This window comes from Eublepharis macularius, chromosome 5 (genome assembly GCF_028583425.1).
Source record: "Eublepharis macularius isolate TG4126 chromosome 5, MPM_Emac_v1.0, whole genome shotgun sequence".
NCBI classification, from domain to species: Eukaryota; Metazoa; Chordata; class Lepidosauria; order Squamata; family Eublepharidae; genus Eublepharis; species Eublepharis macularius.
In genome coordinates this window covers 11,503,110-11,520,374 of record NC_072794.1, presented here as the reverse complement: position 1 = coordinate 11,520,374, position 17,265 = coordinate 11,503,110, and the positions used below count along the sequence as shown (strand labels likewise).

The 17,265-nt window shown below is 42.6% G+C and overlaps 1 protein-coding gene across 2 annotated transcripts in view; it reads left to right on the top strand.

Moving 5' to 3' along the window:
• Nucleotides 1-17,265, top strand: part of ADAMTS10 (ADAM metallopeptidase with thrombospondin type 1 motif 10) — a 65,611-nt gene that overhangs the window by 35,149 nt on the left and 13,197 nt on the right. For both annotated transcript variants that reach the window (XM_054981507.1, XM_054981508.1), the window contains 6 exons: nucleotides 2,882-3,015; nucleotides 8,187-8,310; nucleotides 9,341-9,421; nucleotides 10,792-10,955; nucleotides 11,864-11,990; nucleotides 14,350-14,479. In XM_054981507.1, the coding sequence (XP_054837482.1) occupies nucleotides 2,882-3,015; nucleotides 8,187-8,310; nucleotides 9,341-9,421; nucleotides 10,792-10,955; nucleotides 11,864-11,990; nucleotides 14,350-14,479 (760 nt within the window). The remainder of the gene's footprint in view (nucleotides 1-2,881; nucleotides 3,016-8,186; nucleotides 8,311-9,340; nucleotides 9,422-10,791; nucleotides 10,956-11,863; nucleotides 11,991-14,349; nucleotides 14,480-17,265) is intronic.

Below are 17,265 nucleotides of genomic sequence, written 5' to 3'. Positions count from 1 at the left end.
TCCGAGCTCTGCTTGCAACCTTGTGTGGAATTTTGCATTCCCCTGTTTTTGTTCATTTGGGTTTCCTAACCCTAGTTATCCATTTATTTTTATTTTTTTGTCTGTTGGCAGAGGGCAGACACTTGCCTGAAACCTTCCTTTACAGGTTCTGGGCTTCACAGGAAGATCAGATATGAGTGTACAAACCTGCTTGTCTTTATTTCTTTGATTTTGCCCTTTTTCAGCGCTGGGGCTCTTTGCCCATTGGTTTCTTGGATGATATTTTTAAAGTTAAAAAAACTTTTAAAAAAACACGGTGAGGAAAAAAACCAATACCCAAACAAAGACCCACAAGTCTGATTTGAGTCAAGGAGAAGTGAAATCAGAATATGGATTTTTCAAGTTGAGAAAGTGTGCCTGCAAACCTCGGTAGCATCTCTACCTGAATTGCACAATTAGGGAATCCCCAGGAAAGCCCCTTCGTTGTTAGAAAGCACATTGTTGCTTCCAGATATCTGCCCTCTGCTTTTTTTTTTTTAATAAAATTTTTATTGGATTAGATATCATCAAATTTTACATTACAATCAGTTTCCTTTAATTTTCCCAATTCTAACCCCCTCCCTTCCCCCCCCTTTTTATTGACTTCCAACAGTTTTCCAACCCCTTGTCCCTTTTCCCTTACTCATTTTAGATTTATTCTATCTATCATACATAAACTTTCACTTTTTTCTAAGCTTATCTATATAACACAGTGTTCCTTCTGTCTTCTTACTTACTTTAACAACTAAATAATACATAACTAAATAATACATTCATGGCATGTTTTCTTTTGATAATAATCATTTAGCTAATTTGGATACTCTATACTCTATCTTGTAATTCCGTCTTCACTGTGGGACAAACAATTTATCCCTCTTTTAGCATAATTTTAAATATTTCTATAAACAGTACATTCAATATAAGTCAACCAATTTAACTTATACTCTGTATATTACTTTTTCTACATGTCTTATCTTCGTACTGTTCTAATTATGTAATTATATTACTCTTTCATTATGCAACTATCCTCCAAAAATAGTCAACCAATTTGACCCATATATACCTCCAAACCAGTTCAATCAATTTAATACATTGTACAATTTTTGCCAGAAATAATATTAATTAGTCTATCCTTATAATTAGTTATTTTCTATCATTATAATTCTTATAGTAACACCTATTATACTTAATACTATATATAATAGTCTAATAAAATAATTGCTTAGAAATTCTCATTTACCTCTTCACCCCTCGGTAAAGTCACCTCCCTCTACTTTTATTATATTTCAGTAGTTTTCAAACTGCCACAGTTCTCCTCCCACCTCCCATTTCTTTACTAGATATTGTTTCAGCTTCTCCCAATCCGTGTTAAACTGTCCTGGATCAAGGTCTCTCAATTTCCTTGTCATTTTGTCCATTTCCACCATGTACAGCAATTTATATATCCAGTCCTCAATAGTTGGCACTTCTTGCACTTTCCATTTTTGCGCATACAAAAGTCTAGCCGCTGCTGTCATGTAAAATAGCAATGTCCTATATTGTGCTGGAATGTCCTCCATTCCCAAGTTCAGTAGCAGGAGTTCTGGGTTCTTATTAATTTGAAATTGTAAAATCTCACTTATTACTCTTATTATTTCCCCCCAGTACTGCCTAGCTACCTCACAAGTCCACCACATATGATACAAAGATCCCTCATGCTTTTTACATTTCCAGCATTTATTAGACATATTCAAATTCCCTAGCGCAATTTTCTTTGGTGTCATGTACCAACGATAAATCATTTTGTAGACATTCTCTTTAATATTGGTGCATGTCGTGATCTTCACTGTATTCTTCCACAGGTATTCCCACACCTCCATTGTTATTTCCTTGTTAAAATTTATAGCCCACTTCACCATTTGCACTTTGACTGTTTCATCTTCAGTATACCATTTCAACAGCACTTTAGATACCTTAGAGATTTCCTTTTTATCCTCTTGTAAAAGTGCCTGTTCTAATTCCGAATTCTCCATTCTTATCCCTCCCTTCGCACAGTCCGAATTATAAAGGTCTCTAATCTGTCTGTACTGAAACCAATCGTAATTTGGAGACAACTCGTCCTGCGTCTTTATTTTGGGTTTAGAAAATTCCATTCGGGTTATCTCCTTGTATGTTAAACACTGTTGTTCATTATCGACAGTTCTCGGGTCTATTCATATGGAACCACCCATGAGGGGATTCCATCTTGTAGATAATTTCTGTACTTCTTCCAAGTTATGAATAGGCTCCTCCGAATATAATGATGTAAGAACATAGAATTCGCTTTTACTTTATCATACCATAAGTATGCATGCCATCTGAATATTTTTTTATATCCTTCTAAGGCCAGTAGTTTCCGGTTTTTCAGCATCATCCAGTCTTTCAACCACACTAAACAAATTGCGTCATAGTAAAGTCTTAGGTTGGGCAGTTGCATTCCGCCTCTTTCTTTTGCATCTTGTAACACTTTCATTTTCACTCGAGGCTTTTTGCCTGCCCAAACAAAAACTGATATTTTCCTCTGCTATTTTTCAAACTGCTTAGAATCTCGGATGATTGGTATTGTCTGTAACAGAAACATCACTTTTGGCAACACATTCATCTTAACTACTGCAATTCTTCCCAACCATGACAAATTCAGTCTATTCCATTTAATCAGGTCTTGCTCTATCTGAGTCCACAATTTTTCATAGTTATTTTTAAATAAATCTATATTCTTTGCAGTCAGTTCAATTCCCAGATATTTCACCTTACTTGTTACTTCGCAGTCTGTTATTTCCATTAACAGTTGTTGTAACAGATATCTGCCCTCTGCTGAAGCCCTCTCCTCTCCCTCTCCCACCAGGAGGCGTCAAGTCCTGCTCTCTCAACTGCCTTGCTGAAGGTTTCAACTTCTATACAGAACGTGCTGCAGCTGTGGTGGACGGAACCTCTTGCCGCCAGGACTCCAATGACATTTGCGTAAGCGGAGAATGCAAGGTGACTGCTCTTCACTTTAAGCACCATGCCACCCTGACTAACAGGTTGTTATGACTCTGGTTTGGTGTGCAGTTTCTTTGGGGGTGAAGAGTGCCCTCAAGTTATAGCTGGCTTATGGCGACCCCTGGCAAGGTTTTTTTTTAAAGAAATATTTATTTTATTAATAAGATGAAAAACCCAGTAAAAAGGGCAGAGAAATAGAAAAGAGTAAAGAAAAATTAATACAAAGAAAGAAAAAGAACAAAGATTGACAATAACCAAGAAAAATAATGTTTCTTTTTCCATTTTTCTCTACAACACCTGTCATATTTTAACAAGCATTATAATTTTAGTTTTAGTATCTCCAAAATTTACCTTTTCCATACTTCCCCCCCTTCTATTTATTTTTCCCAAATTTAATAACATTCGATTCATATACCACCCTTCAGGACGACTTAACACCCACTCAGAGCGGTTTACAAAGTATGTTATAATTATCCCTACAACAAACACCCTGTGAGGTGGGTGGGGCTGAGAAAGCTAGAAGCTGTGAATGACCCCAGGTCACCCAGCTAGCTTCAAGCAGAGGAGTGGGGAATCAAACCCAGTTCTCCAGATTAGAGTCCCGCGCTGTTAACCACTACGCCAAACTGACTATCATCTTAAAAATCAAAACTACAAATCATCAGTTCATTTTTCCTCATCGCACGCAGAAAGTCAATATGGGGCATGACAAGGTTTTCATGGCAAGAGACTCAGAGCCAAGCTACAAGTGATGGCTGACATAGGTTGGACACTTGTCAGCTTCCCTCAAGTTTTGATGGGAAATGTAGGCATCCTGGTCTTGCAGCTGTAATGGAGAGCCAGGCTGTAAAACCAGGACGCCTACATTTCCCATCAAAACTTGAGGGAAGCTGACAAGTGTCCAACCTGTGTCAGGCGTCACTTGTAGCTTGGCTCTAACAGAGATGGTTTTCCATTGCCTGCCTCTGCAGCCCTGGTCTTCCTTGGATGTCTCCCATCCAATTACTAACCAAGGCTGACCCTGCTTAGCTTCTGAGATCTGACAAGATCAGGCGCGCCCGGGCTATCCAGATCAGGGCATGCAGTTTCTTTAGTGTAAACCAATTCAGGCTGTGTTGGAATTTGGAAGCAAAAAGTCCTGTTCTAAGTGGAACCTTCATGGACAGAAGCAGTCTACCTCAGAGTGGAGGGCAAGCAACGGAGGAAAATGGTTTCCTTTTGGAATCTTGAATCACAGAATTACAGAGTTGAAAGGGACCATACAGGCCTTCTAGTCCAACCCCCTGCCCAGTGCAGGATGAGCCTAAAGCATCCCTGACAAGTATTCATCCAGCCTCTTCTTGAAAACTGCCAGTGAAGGGGAGCTCACCACCTCCCTAGGCAGCTGATTCCACCTTTGATCTTCTCTGACAGTGAAAATTTTTTTCCTAATATCCTGCTGGTACCTTTCTGCCTGTAATTTAAGCCCATTGCTTCGGGTCCTATCCAATGCTGCTAACTGGAACAGCTCCTTGCCCTCCTCCAAATGACAGCCTTTCAAATACTTAAAGAGAGCAATTATGTCCCCTCTCAATCTCCTCCAAACTAAACATTCCCAAGGCCCTCAGCCTTTCCTCGTAGGGCTCAGTCTCCAGACCCCTGATCATCCTCGTTGCTCTCCTCTGCACCCTCTCGATTTTGTCCACATCCTTTTTGAAGAGAAGCCTCCAGAACTGCACATAGTACTCCAGGTGCGGCCTGACCAAGACAGTATAGAGGGGACTAGACCTCCTGCAATTTCGATGCAATGGCCCTTTTGATACAACCCAAGACTGAGTTTGCCTTTTTTGCCACCGCATCACACTGACTGCTCATATTTAGTTTGCAGTCCGCTCTTATTCCAAGATCTCTTTTGTATACACTACTACCCAGAAGTGTATCCCCCATCCTGTATTTGTGCTTCCCATTTTTGTGTCCCAGATATAATACTGTGCACTTATCTATGCTGAATTGCATCCTGTTCACAACTGCCCACTTCACTAGAGGATGCAATTCAACATAGATGGGGAAGTTCAGCCCATGGAAGGTGCCTGTTGGTAGGAGCCTCTTACAGTATGAATGTGCCCAGTCCTGGGCTATAATTCCCTTGCTGGCCGCTATAGAAAACAGAAATTTGATTCAGCAATGCTTGTTTTGTGTCCCTTTGTGAAAGTCACTGCTGAAAGATGTAGTGATAGGCAGTAGCTTTCAAAAATGTTTTTTAAAAAAGGTTATACAAGCACAAGCGGAGGACCTGCAGAAATTTGCAGGGGGTCTCTCATTTCCCCTTCCCCACTATTTCCCCCCCCTCCCGGGCAACTCCCATAGCCTCTCCCCTTTTCCTGCTGCCTTCTCTCCTTTCCACCCACCAGTCACCTGATCATTTCACCCACCAACCCCCACCCCCCATTCCAGCTTTCCCTCCTTCTCTTCCCTTGGCAGTCTCTCCCTGGGAAAACTCCAGCCAAATTGTGCACTGCCTGCTGAGAGTGGCCCAATTGCAAGGTGCAGAACATGCAAGGATTTACAGGGCTACCTTACTTCCCCTGTATCTCTTCCCCACCTATTTCTTCTTTCCTTCCTCCTGGCAACCCCCATAACCTCACCTTCTCCCGCTTCCTTCTCTCCTTCCCACTCACCAACCAACCTACCTTTTATCTGCCCCCCCCCATCTTCAGCTGCCCTGACCTGGATAGCCCAGGCTAGCTTGATCTCACCTGATCTTGGAAGCTAAGCAGGGTTGGCCCTGGTTAGTACTTGGATGGAAGCCCAGCCTGGAAGTCCAGGGTCACTGCACAGGGGCAGGCAATGACAAACCACCTCTGTTCATCTCTTGTCTTGAAAACCCCAGGGGTTGCCATAAGCCGACTGCGACTTGACAGCACTCCTCATGCACGCACATCTTTGGCTATATTTATTATTTATTGACTGATTGCCCAGGGGAGCCTGATCTCGTCAGATCTCGGAAACTAAGCAGGGTTGGCCTTGGTTAGTAATTGGATGGGAGACGTCCAACAAAGACCAAGGTTGCAGAGGCAGGCAATAGCAAACCACCTCTGTTAGTCTCTTGCCATGAAAACCCCTCCAGGAGTCGCCATAAGTCAGCCATGACTTGAGGGCACTGTCCTCTACTTCATTTTTACCCTGCCTTTCTCTACTATGGGAATCCAGAGCAGCGTATATCACACTCCTCAATTTTATCCTCATGCTAACACTCTGAGATAAGTTAGGCAGAGAGTGTGTATGACTGAACTAATGTCACTCACAAAGCTTCCACATCAGAGTGGGGATTTGAACCTGGGTCTCCCAGACCCTACTTGAAACTCTAACCACTATACCACACTGACTTTCATGGGGTGGCTACTATTGAACAGGAGCAAGCAGCTGGGTCCGGGTGAGTTACGTAAGTTGCCTGGTATCAAGTGGCATGATGATTGCTGCCGGCCCCGGCCCCAGGGAGTGCACCCTCTAATGCCAGAACAGCCTGGAAACGGCTCGGAACCTTCCCCGATTCCTTTTACTGACAGAAACCAAGACTTGAAAGTTGACAGTACTGTTATGGTTGCCTAGCAATACCCACTAAGGGCATTCGTTTCTTAAAGCTACAAGTGCTGTTTCTATTATTTTGGGTTTTTTAACCCCCAATGCATTTTTTTAAATTTCAGTTTTTTCTCTAAACCTCGAGTATTTTTCAGGTGTGTAAAAAGATCTGGCTTGTCTGTCCACAGCTCCAATCTCTGGATTTAAGTATCCATAGATTTGTCTATATTGATAATTAGATACACTGATAAGGAGCATGGATGTAGCTATTGATGCTATTCGCCTGGATAGTTAAGAATGGATCCTCCATGTCTATCTTTTAATGCCCAATGATGGAAACAAAGAACAGGAGAGTATTGTTGCCTTCAAGACCTACTTGTGGGCATCACAGAGGCACTGGGGTAGTTTCTTGGGGAAACAGGCTACTGGTCAAGATGGACTTCTGGTCTGATCCAGCAAGGCTCCTCTTCTGTGTCCATGTTCCTCAATCTGAGTTGCGATTGAAGGATGGAAGTAAAAATGTAGTAGATAGATTTCTGATTACAGTCATCATTAATCCTCCAAAAAGCTCTGGGGAGCCTACACGAGCCTTCCGTTTTTCTTTTTTTCCTCCTCGAAACAGCCCTGCCAGGGCGCTTCGGCTCAGAAAGGGTGATTGGCCAATTTCAGAGGAGTAGCCATAAAGCTGAAACAACACAATTTTGTGGCATTTTAAAGACTAACAAAAGTACCATAAGGGTCCTTGTTGCTTTGATTGACCCAAGCTGATCTTGTAAGTATCTTCTGAATGTGGGTTTTGAATCAGGGAAAGAACTCGTGATTGCTTGCTTCTGAAGTATCCTTCCTTTAAAAAAAATGTTGAAATGGGGAAAAGATGGAAGGAACTTGGTGCAGAAGAAGAATAGTTTTAAAATCGGTACCATCATACTTCAAAAAGGCGTGGAGGGTATCTGAAGGCAGCTCTTTCCAACAAGGATTCAGGAAGGTAGAAGACACCTCTATTGGTGACATTTTTTTATCCCACTTTTCCTGTTTGGGACAAGTGTACATGGCTTTTTTCTCCCCCATTTTATCCGTACAAAAACTCTGTGAGCTAGGATAGGCTGAGAGCTAAGCTACAAGAGACAAATTACATGAGGACGTGTACGTAACGGGAGTCGCAATGTTAGCCAGGAAGCTGAGTTTTAAAAGAGATCAGAAGGCTCTGTCAATTTCCCCTCTCTACAGAGCCAGCAAAGATCTGCTCCTCAGAGGGTTTGCCTCCTCTTTGCCTCCAGAAGGCTCTGTCACTTTCACCTCCCCTTCTAGGAGGCAAAGAGGAAATCAACAAACCCTCTAAGGAGCCATCTTCCCTGGCTCTGTAGAGAGGGGAAATTGACAAAGGCTTCCGATCTGTCTTTTAAAACTCAGTATCCTGGCCAACATTGCATCTCTCTTCACATGCATGTCCTTGTGGAATTCGTCTCTTGTAGCCTGGCTCTGAGAGATTGTGGCAGGCCAAGGATTTCCCAGTGAGCCTCACGGCAAGGCAGAGATTTGAATGTCGGTGGGTCTCCCTGTTGCTAGTTTGATGTGCTAACCAGTACACCACACTGTCTTTCTCTTGTAAGCACGTGGGCTGTGATCGTATCCTGGGCTCAGATACTAAGGAGGACAAATGCCGAGTATGTGGGGGAGACGGAAGCTCCTGTGAAACCATCGAAGGAATCTTCAACCACTCATTGCCCGAAGGAGGTGAGGATGATCTTGTATTTAACTTTCATGGCAAGAAGAGAAAAGTAGAGATCATTTTGCTGTTTTAGAGACAGCCACACCGTTTCAGTGCTGAGATGAACTGTTTTTAAAAAAAACATTCGTGAAGGTGGAATTTGAACGGAGAAATTCATCCTCTGGGAAACACCTGTTGGCAGGAGCTGGTGACATCACAAACCACCCCGAATCCCTGTTGTAGTTTTGCAACTCTGAAAATGTTTCCAATGTTTTGGAAGGGGGCAAAGAAGGCAAAGAGTGAAATCCCAATAAAGTGATGTTTTTAACATAAGTGAACCATGAGGTAGAAAGGTTGGCAGCTGAACCTTTGCTCAGATTGCCAACATCTGTCTTGCAAAGCTTAAGGGAAGCCAGGAACACACTAGGGCTACGTGTTGTACTCACCCTGCAAAGAATAGCTCGCGTGGGGCCAGATTTTACCTGATGAGAAAACTGTCCCACCTGGGACAGGGGGGCTCAGGTAAACTTATGCAGAGAGAAGAAGGCAGGAGCCCTTCCCCACCTTTGCCTCCCTGGTATTTATGTCTGCTTGTTTCTCTGGTTCGTGGTTGATTTTGCTGTTCTTTTTGTGCCCCAACTTCTTGGGGGTGGGGGGAAGAATTAGCTACTAAGCCAAAGAAAGAAAGAAAAAAGATAAACATTAATGGGAGAGGCTTCTGATTACCAGTTACGTCCTTTCTCTACTTTGCTCCTTCCATTGTTTATCTCTCTGTTTAGAAACTAATTTTGTGCAGTATAGGAGAAGGAACGGGGGGGGGGGGGACTAGGGCCGTTTCCAGACGGCCCCCCGCCTCGCGAAACGTCGCGCGTCGTCGCGCAGAAAACGCGAAATATCGCGTTTTCTCGCGCGAGTTTTGCGTGACGTCGCGCAAAACTCGCGCGAGAAAACGCGATATTTCGCGTTTTCTGCGCGACGACGCGCAACGTTTCGCGAGGCAGGGGGCCGTCTGGAAACGGCCTAGATAAATTTCATATCCTCCTTTTTGTCTTCTAGGCTATGAAGAGGTGATATGGATTCCCAAGGGATCAGTGCATATCGACATCCGAGAACTCAATCTTTCTCTGAACTATCTGGGTGAGAACCTTGTAAAGTCCCTAACCCCCAATAACCTTCAGGTACCCTCTCGCTGTTTCATCCACCTCCATCCTTCTAAACAGCCTCTCCTCCCTCCATCCTGACTCCAGAACCTTCTTTTTTTTATTTTGCCCTGCTGTCTTGTCTGGGTGGAGCAACATAGCAATCATTTGGCCTCATTTCCCTCTGATATCTAGGGACAACTTTGGATTTCTCATCCATGTTGTCTGGACATAAACATCCCTGCTTCAGAGCAAGATTTGGGTCCAGTAGCACATTAGAGACAACTAGATTTCTAGGTTATGAGCTCATACCCTGGAAATCTGATTGGTCTCTAAGGTACTACTGGATCCAAATCTTGCTTTTCTACTGCAAGTCAACATGGCTACCCACCTGAAATTGTCCCTGTTTTAGTTTCACTCCATCCTATGCAGATTCAACTGGTGATCATTTATTTTTATGCCGTTTCTTTCTCATTGAAAATTTCCTGTAAAACATACACTGTGTTCAAGTTTGTTTCAACTTCCATAGATCAACATGGCAGTGTTGTTACAGATATAAACAACATACACTGTATTATGAATGCACTGTAAATTCCAGGTTAAAAACATACAGCATAGTATGGAGTACAAACGAATCTACAAAAACATTGATAGGAAGCAGACAACTGAAAATGTGGGCGAAAATATAAATGAGTATCAAAAGGTTGATTGGACCCCACAGATGTGTTCCGCACGTAGTGTTACTTTCCTTCAGCACAGGCTTGACAGAAAAGCTTCACAAGAGACCATTTACAAGCAACTGATACACAAAAATAATGTTAAAAATGTGTTAATTTCAGCAGGGAAAAATGGGCATCAGGGATTCCAAGCAAGCTAGTCAGCTTACAAAATTTGGTATCATCTCTACTGATGACCCAACAAAAGCATCTCTGTCTCTCTTTCTCAGTATAAAATATCCTGGAGAGTATTGATTCATAGAGCTAAACTACAAGAGACGAATTACACGAGGACGTGCACGTGAAGGGAGTTGCAATGTTAGCCAGGAATCTGAGTTTTAAAAGAAATTGGCTCTATCAATTTCCCCTCTCTATAGAGCCAGGGAGATCCCTGCTCAGAGGGTTTGTTAATTTCCTCTTCACCTCCTGAAGACACTGACAATTTCACCTCCCCTTCTAGGAGGTGAAGAGGAAATGAACAAACCCTCTGAGGAGCAATCTTTGCTGACTCTGCAGAGAGGGGAAATTGACAGAGCCTTCCGATCTCTTTTAAAACTCAGTGTCCTGGCTAACCATGCGACTCCCTTCACGTGAGCATCCTCGTCTCTTGTAGTTTAGCTCATAGACACTTTCTCTCGACTTGTCCTTCCAGCTGTAAGAGGAGAGAACAATGAATACTTTATCAACGGGAAGCTCTCTATAGACCCTCCACGGCGATTTGACATTGCTGGGACCACCTTCCACTACCGGCGCGCTCAGGACGAGCCAGAGTCCCTGGAGGCCCTTGGTCCAACCAACATCACCCTCATCATCATGGTTGGTACCAAATTGGGGGGTGGGGTATGATTTCACACACAAAAATCTCCACCAGGGCCGATTCCACATGGCTTACCTGAAGCTGGGACGTTGCAGAATGTTGCGGATCATGCCGGAAAAAACGCGGAAGATCGCATTTTCTTGCGCGAGAAAATGCGATTTTCCATGTTTTTTCCGGCATGATCCGCAACGTTCCGCAACGTCCCGCTTCAAGTAAGCCGTGTGGAATCGGCTCAGATAAAAAAGGAAGAGGGGCCTTTGGGGCATTTTTTCCAGACATTATTATGTACTACCTGTTGCTTTAGGTATGTCTAATGTCAGCCCTAGAATTGCTTATGCTCAGTTTCAGCATTTCTTCAACTTTGTATTGGATTTTTGCTAATGTTATGTCTTTGTTAACTTGCATTTATTTACCCTATGGCGTTGTTTATTGAAATGACCTTGATACTGACTATACTAAACTCACGCTATGTAATCTGCCTTGAGTCTCAGTGAGAAAGACGGACTATAAATGACATATATAAAAAATTTCTTAGCCGCCTTCCTACTTTTCAGGAAATCAAGGAGACTTACATTTAAATAAAACAATAATAAATAAAATCCTTCCAGATAAGGGACCCAAACTGGTGTTTCACATTGTTTCCCCCTCAGTCCCTACAACAACAACCTTGTAAGTCTAGGTTAGGCAGCAAGATTATGATGGACCCAAGGTCACCAGGCATGCTTCTGTGGTTGAGTGAGGGATTTGAACCTGGTTACCCCAGGTCCCAGTCCAATACTCTAACCACTATGACACACCTTTGTGAAGGTAGTAGGATATTCTTTAGGGGTAGTACCCACAAAAGAGAGCATCCACCTGCTGATATTATGATGTTGTTTTCCAATCACCCATCCCCCTCACCCTGTAGGTTCTCGTGCGGGAAGAATTGCAAGGGATTCGGTATAAATTCAATGCACCCATCGCCCGTAGCACTGTAGCCCAATACTTGTGGCAGTATGTCTCTTGGACAAAATGTTCAGCCATCTGTGCTGGAGGTAAGATTTTTTTTATGAGGGAATTTCTGGAGGGAAATTAGTGGAATTCGGGCTGGATTTCCGTTAAAATCAATTGGTTCCCCTGTAATGCTCTTGTTTCTGATTTTTCTGTGAATCTTGCTCTGTCAGTTAATACAAGTTTAACTGTGAGAATTCTTAAAATGAATTAGGGAATTGGGTCAGACATATTTACGTCTAAATTTCTCACTGGATTTTGGAATTTCCAAGTACCGGGTCTCATTTCTTGAAGTTGAGCCAATGCATTAGGAATCTTCCGTCATCCCAGATTTTTAAAATCCCAGTTCTTTTTAAACAGCACAGTGCATATGATGTTATACAACATTTTTCAGTTTTAATGCATTTTCACCTAGGTTGGTTCTCCTTCAACCACCTCTGTGGTCTCTGAGATATATAGACAGGCCAAGGGACTAGAAACCTGGCTTTAAAATATATAATAAAATGCAGGGCTTTTTTTCTGAGAAAAGAGGTGGTGCAATTCTCTATTACCACATGTGCGCATGCAAAGCACGCGCATGTGCACGCTCCTGGAAATGCATGATGACGTCACTTCCGGAAGTGACACCACTTCCCGGAACTCAGCACAATGCATTACGATGAGATAAATGTTAGTAAGCTTGGGAAATTACATTATTATGAGAAAGGTTTTTTTCCCTTTCTGTATCCTCTACAAAAAGTGAAATTTTCCATTCCCTTTCCCAAACATTTCATTTCTTTCAAATCATATTTTGAAATATGCAAGAAGGAGGGGGCCTCTAAAAATCCAAAACCCATCTCACAAATCTAAATTCTAACAGATTCCCTCTGCCAGTGTAGGGGAAAAAATCCAAAATTCTTTCTCAAAACTCCACAGAGTCTGAAATTCCTAATCTAATAATGAATATTGAATTTTCAAATTTTCAGGGAGGGTTTTGTTTTACTGGAGCAATTTTAAATTAGATGCTCTACTTTAGCTGCATTAGATTTATACTTAGTTTAAAATGGCTTTTTTTGTTGCCTGCCAATTCTACCTTACCAATGGCTAAGTTGTCGTGACATTGTGAAATTCTCATAAATATTTCAATGTCCCAGACAAACAATATTCATAAAAACTTCCTTAACACCTATATGTCCACTGCAATTTCAGTGATGTTAATCAGCTGAGGGGGGGGGGGGGAAGAACCATTTGAGTTACAGGTATTAAGACATAAGAACACCTCTATGCTGATGTTGATGAAATCCTTCTGTGACTTGGACACAGCTATCCATTCCTAGCACAAAACTCGAATAACCATAAGTGATATTTTAACTAATACAAATAACCATACCTGATATATTTAACTAACACAGAACCAATCTGCTTTCAAAAGCTGTGGGAACCATAACAGTGTCAACTTCAGTCAGCAAAAGAATGAAAACAACACACACACACACACACACATACATGCATAGTGCCACCCACTCCCATGAAAAGAAAGCAGAATGAACTCAAAGCAGCACACCCACACGCGCGCACACACAGCCCCACCCCCTGAAAAGAAAAGCAGAATGAACTCAAAGCAGCACACACACACAGCCCCACCCCCTGAAAAGAAAGCAGAATGAACTTCAAGCAGCACATATACACAGCCCCACCCACCCGTTCCCCCGATGAAAATAAAACAGAATGAACTCAAAGCAGCACACACACAGAAACCCCTGAATGAAAAGAAAGCAGAATGAACTCAAAGCAGCCTAACCCCCTCTGCAGAGCCTGCATTGGACCCAGCTTGCTGTCTCTTTCTCAGTCACAGAGGAATGAAAAGAAAGCAGAATGAACTCAAAGCAGCTTAGGCTCCTCTCCACGCTGGGCCCTAGCTTGCTCTCTCTCTCACTCACAAATGAAAATAAAGCAGAATGAACTCAAATCAGCTTAGCCTCTTCTGCAGAGCCCGCACCGGACCCAAGCACTCTCTCTCTCTCTCTCTCTCTCTCTCTCTCTCACACACACACACACACACACACACACACACACACACACACACACAGAAATGAAAATAAAGCAGGATGAACTCAAATCAGCTTAGCCTCCTCTGCAGAGCCCACAGGGCCAAAGGAGGAAGGAATCATATGGGCAGATTCCAGAGCTGCCGGAACACCGTTCAGGGGCATTCCCCCTCAAAAAAAGCCCTGATAGAAATGTCCATCCTATAGCGCATGGAGAACTGTCTGTGGTACATAGACTGCCCTGTTTATCACTTCTGTTTTTTAAAAAATAATTCTTTAGGGGTTCACAGGTTGTGATTCCTACTGGTACAACAGGAAGTTGGAAAGTGTTACTTGTAGTCTACTTTTTTCTCACCTTTCCCTGATTGTTCTGCAGGCAGTCAAGTTCAATCAGTTGTATGCAAGAAACAAGGGGACAGCTCTACAGTTTTGAGCCATTTGTGCAGCCCTGAAACTAAGCTCCCAGAGAGGCAAAGAGTGTGCAACACAGAGCCGTGCCCGCCGGCGTGAGTTCATCCCCTTGCGGTATCCATGTTGCCTCTGGGTGGAGCTACATGGGGGAGGGTGGGTGAGAACATTAAAGGAACTAGGGATGTGCATTTGGGTAGACATGAGCCAAAATTATACACAAAGTTGGCTATTTCAGGTTGGTTCAGGGACACCTGAAATGACACAGAACACATCCAAAACTCCAGGAGTAACCATTTCTTTTCTTCTGGACTTTCAGGAGTGTTTAGGGGTTTGGGGGAGGCCCAAGAATGGGGAGGGAAAGAGAAGAAGCTGGCCCAAGAAACAGCAGTTACTCTGTTCCCTTGGGTAGACCTGGCCTCCACCCACAGCCCTTTAAATTTTAAAAGGGAAATGACCAAACTTGCCCCAGTCTTACCATGCCAGCATTGCCCCTGCTATAGGCTTCTTTCTGCTGCTGGTATCACAAGCAGCAGAACCCACCCCCTCACCTGGAAAATGGTGGGTGGGCTGGCAAGTTCCCCAACTCCTATGAAGCTTGGGTATCATGACAGCCATTTCTTCCCCTGCCACCAAGGGTTTTTTTTTTTTTTAAATCATTAGTTGAATTGTGCTATAATGATAACAACAGTATAGCAATATGTATACCAGATTCTTTCATTTTTTTAAAAAAGTAAGTCTGTATCTCCCTCCTTTGCAGAGATACTCTTTTTCCTTTATATCTCTACAATGAAAGGGGCGAGAGACTTAAATTTCTTTTCTTTTTTTAATGAAGATAGGAATTCAAGGGAACCTAGTACACATATTATTATACTGCTATATCAATAACTAATGCAATTCCTTTTCTGATTTTTTTTTAAAGTTTAGTTTTGTTATTTTCTTTTTATTTGTAGTGAATTTTCTGTGTTCAGTTGATAAAGTTTTAACCGTTGTTGTTGTTATCAAGTTAAAATAGCGTTGACTTCCGGTTCGGGATCCATGGAAGTCTAAAGCAGCTCTAAGAGCTGAGCTGTCCGTGCTGCTGTTTGTGGAGGCTGGAGGGGCACAGATTGACCGCGGCCCCCTGTTCTCAGGCGGAGAACAGGCAAGTACGCACTGTACCTGAGGGCGTGTTGATCTCGGGTGGTGGGGAGCTCTAAGCAACGAGCTCTCTCTCGCCCTTGAGGTCCCACCTGAAGACAGGGTTGCTAAGATTTCTGCAGCGGCTCAGGAGTCAACTTTACTGGCATAAGACCTACATGCCCGAGCTTCAATAAGCAGTAAGGGAAACGGATTCGTTTGATTAAAAGAAGCAGCGATTACAACCCAAGAAAAGACGTTTAAGAAGGTAAAGATTGCTATCTCTCAAATCGGGACAGATTTAAGCAAGCAATAAAGTTTAAAACTGGATTTAAAAACTGCGACAGACTGATTAAGTGAAGGGGAAGATTCCAGCAAGGGAAAATTTAAAAAGTGACATGTTAAACTGTAGTTAAGGCGGAAAATCGGATATTGTTTACATACCTGCGGTGGGAAGAGATACTGGACTGTGGGAAAGCTTGAATATCGCGAGAACTGCTGCAAACATTAAAGTAACAGGAAGTACGTCAGGACCATAAAGAGACTGGCAAGAGGCGGTCTGTGTTAATACCGGAAGTGGAAGTTCGCCATTTCGGAGAAGGACAAAGTTTTGGCTTCAATGAAACAGGAAGTAGGACATCTTGGAAGAAGGTAAGGGCATTTGCTTCAAGTTAAAACCATAGAGAAAAAACGCCCGACATTTTGGACTGAGCAAAACAACTTTTAACAAAAACCGAGCAAATTGGGACTTTTTAAAGCAATTGGAGGCAATAAATCAGTGCCATGGATTTAAGGAAAAGGGCAGACTCGCGGGAGCGTCGTAAATCTAGCCCCACGATGTCGAAGAAGGAGTGGCAAGCTGCGATGGAGAATCTTGATAAAAAAGTTTCTGAAGTTACAGAAGGCAATAAAGAGCTCAAAGGTATGATACAGGAGATGGCAAAAGATTTTAGAGACTTTAAAGAGACACTTAAATCGGAAATGGCAGAACTGGTAAAAGACGTATCAGACACGCAGCAGAGAGTTAAGGTAGTAGAAAATACGATGGATTTGCAGAAGACAGAGATGAGAGGATTGAAAGCGAGAGTGACCATCGCGGAAAGTAAACAAATGGAAAAACAACTAAGATTTCATTCGATCCCGGAAACAGAGGAAAAGACCGCCCGAGAGCAGATTACAGAAATTTTGGCAGAGTACCTGGGGAAGGAGGAAGAGGAAATTGCAGCTCTCTTAGATGTGGTGTACAGAATCAACTCAAAATTTGCGTCTCAGAGGAAGCTACCAAGGGACATGATTGTGCAATTTACAACAAGAAATACAAGGGAATTAATTGTGACCAAACAGTTTCAGAATCCACTAGAAGTTGATGGAAAGGTGGTAAGAATCATGAAGGAACTGCCCAGATCGGTGTTGTTGGAAAGAAAGAAATACAGGGAGCTAGTTCAGATGTTAAAAGAAATGAAAGTAAAATACCGATGGGAAATACCAGAGGGACTGACATTTGAATTTGGCGGAGCAAGAAAGAGCATCAGATCTGGTCAGGAGATGGAGGATTTTATTAGTAAAAATGAAAAGGACTTACCAAAACCCACAAAGGCTTGATCATGGAGTGTAAAGTTCTATCTTGGAATGTAAATGGACTAAACTCACCCTGTAAACGTAAGGTTATTTTCCACTGGCTTGTAAAACAGAAATGTAAAATTGTATGCCTACAAGAGACACATATTAGAAAGCAAGATGTAAAATATTTGAAAATGGCAAAGCT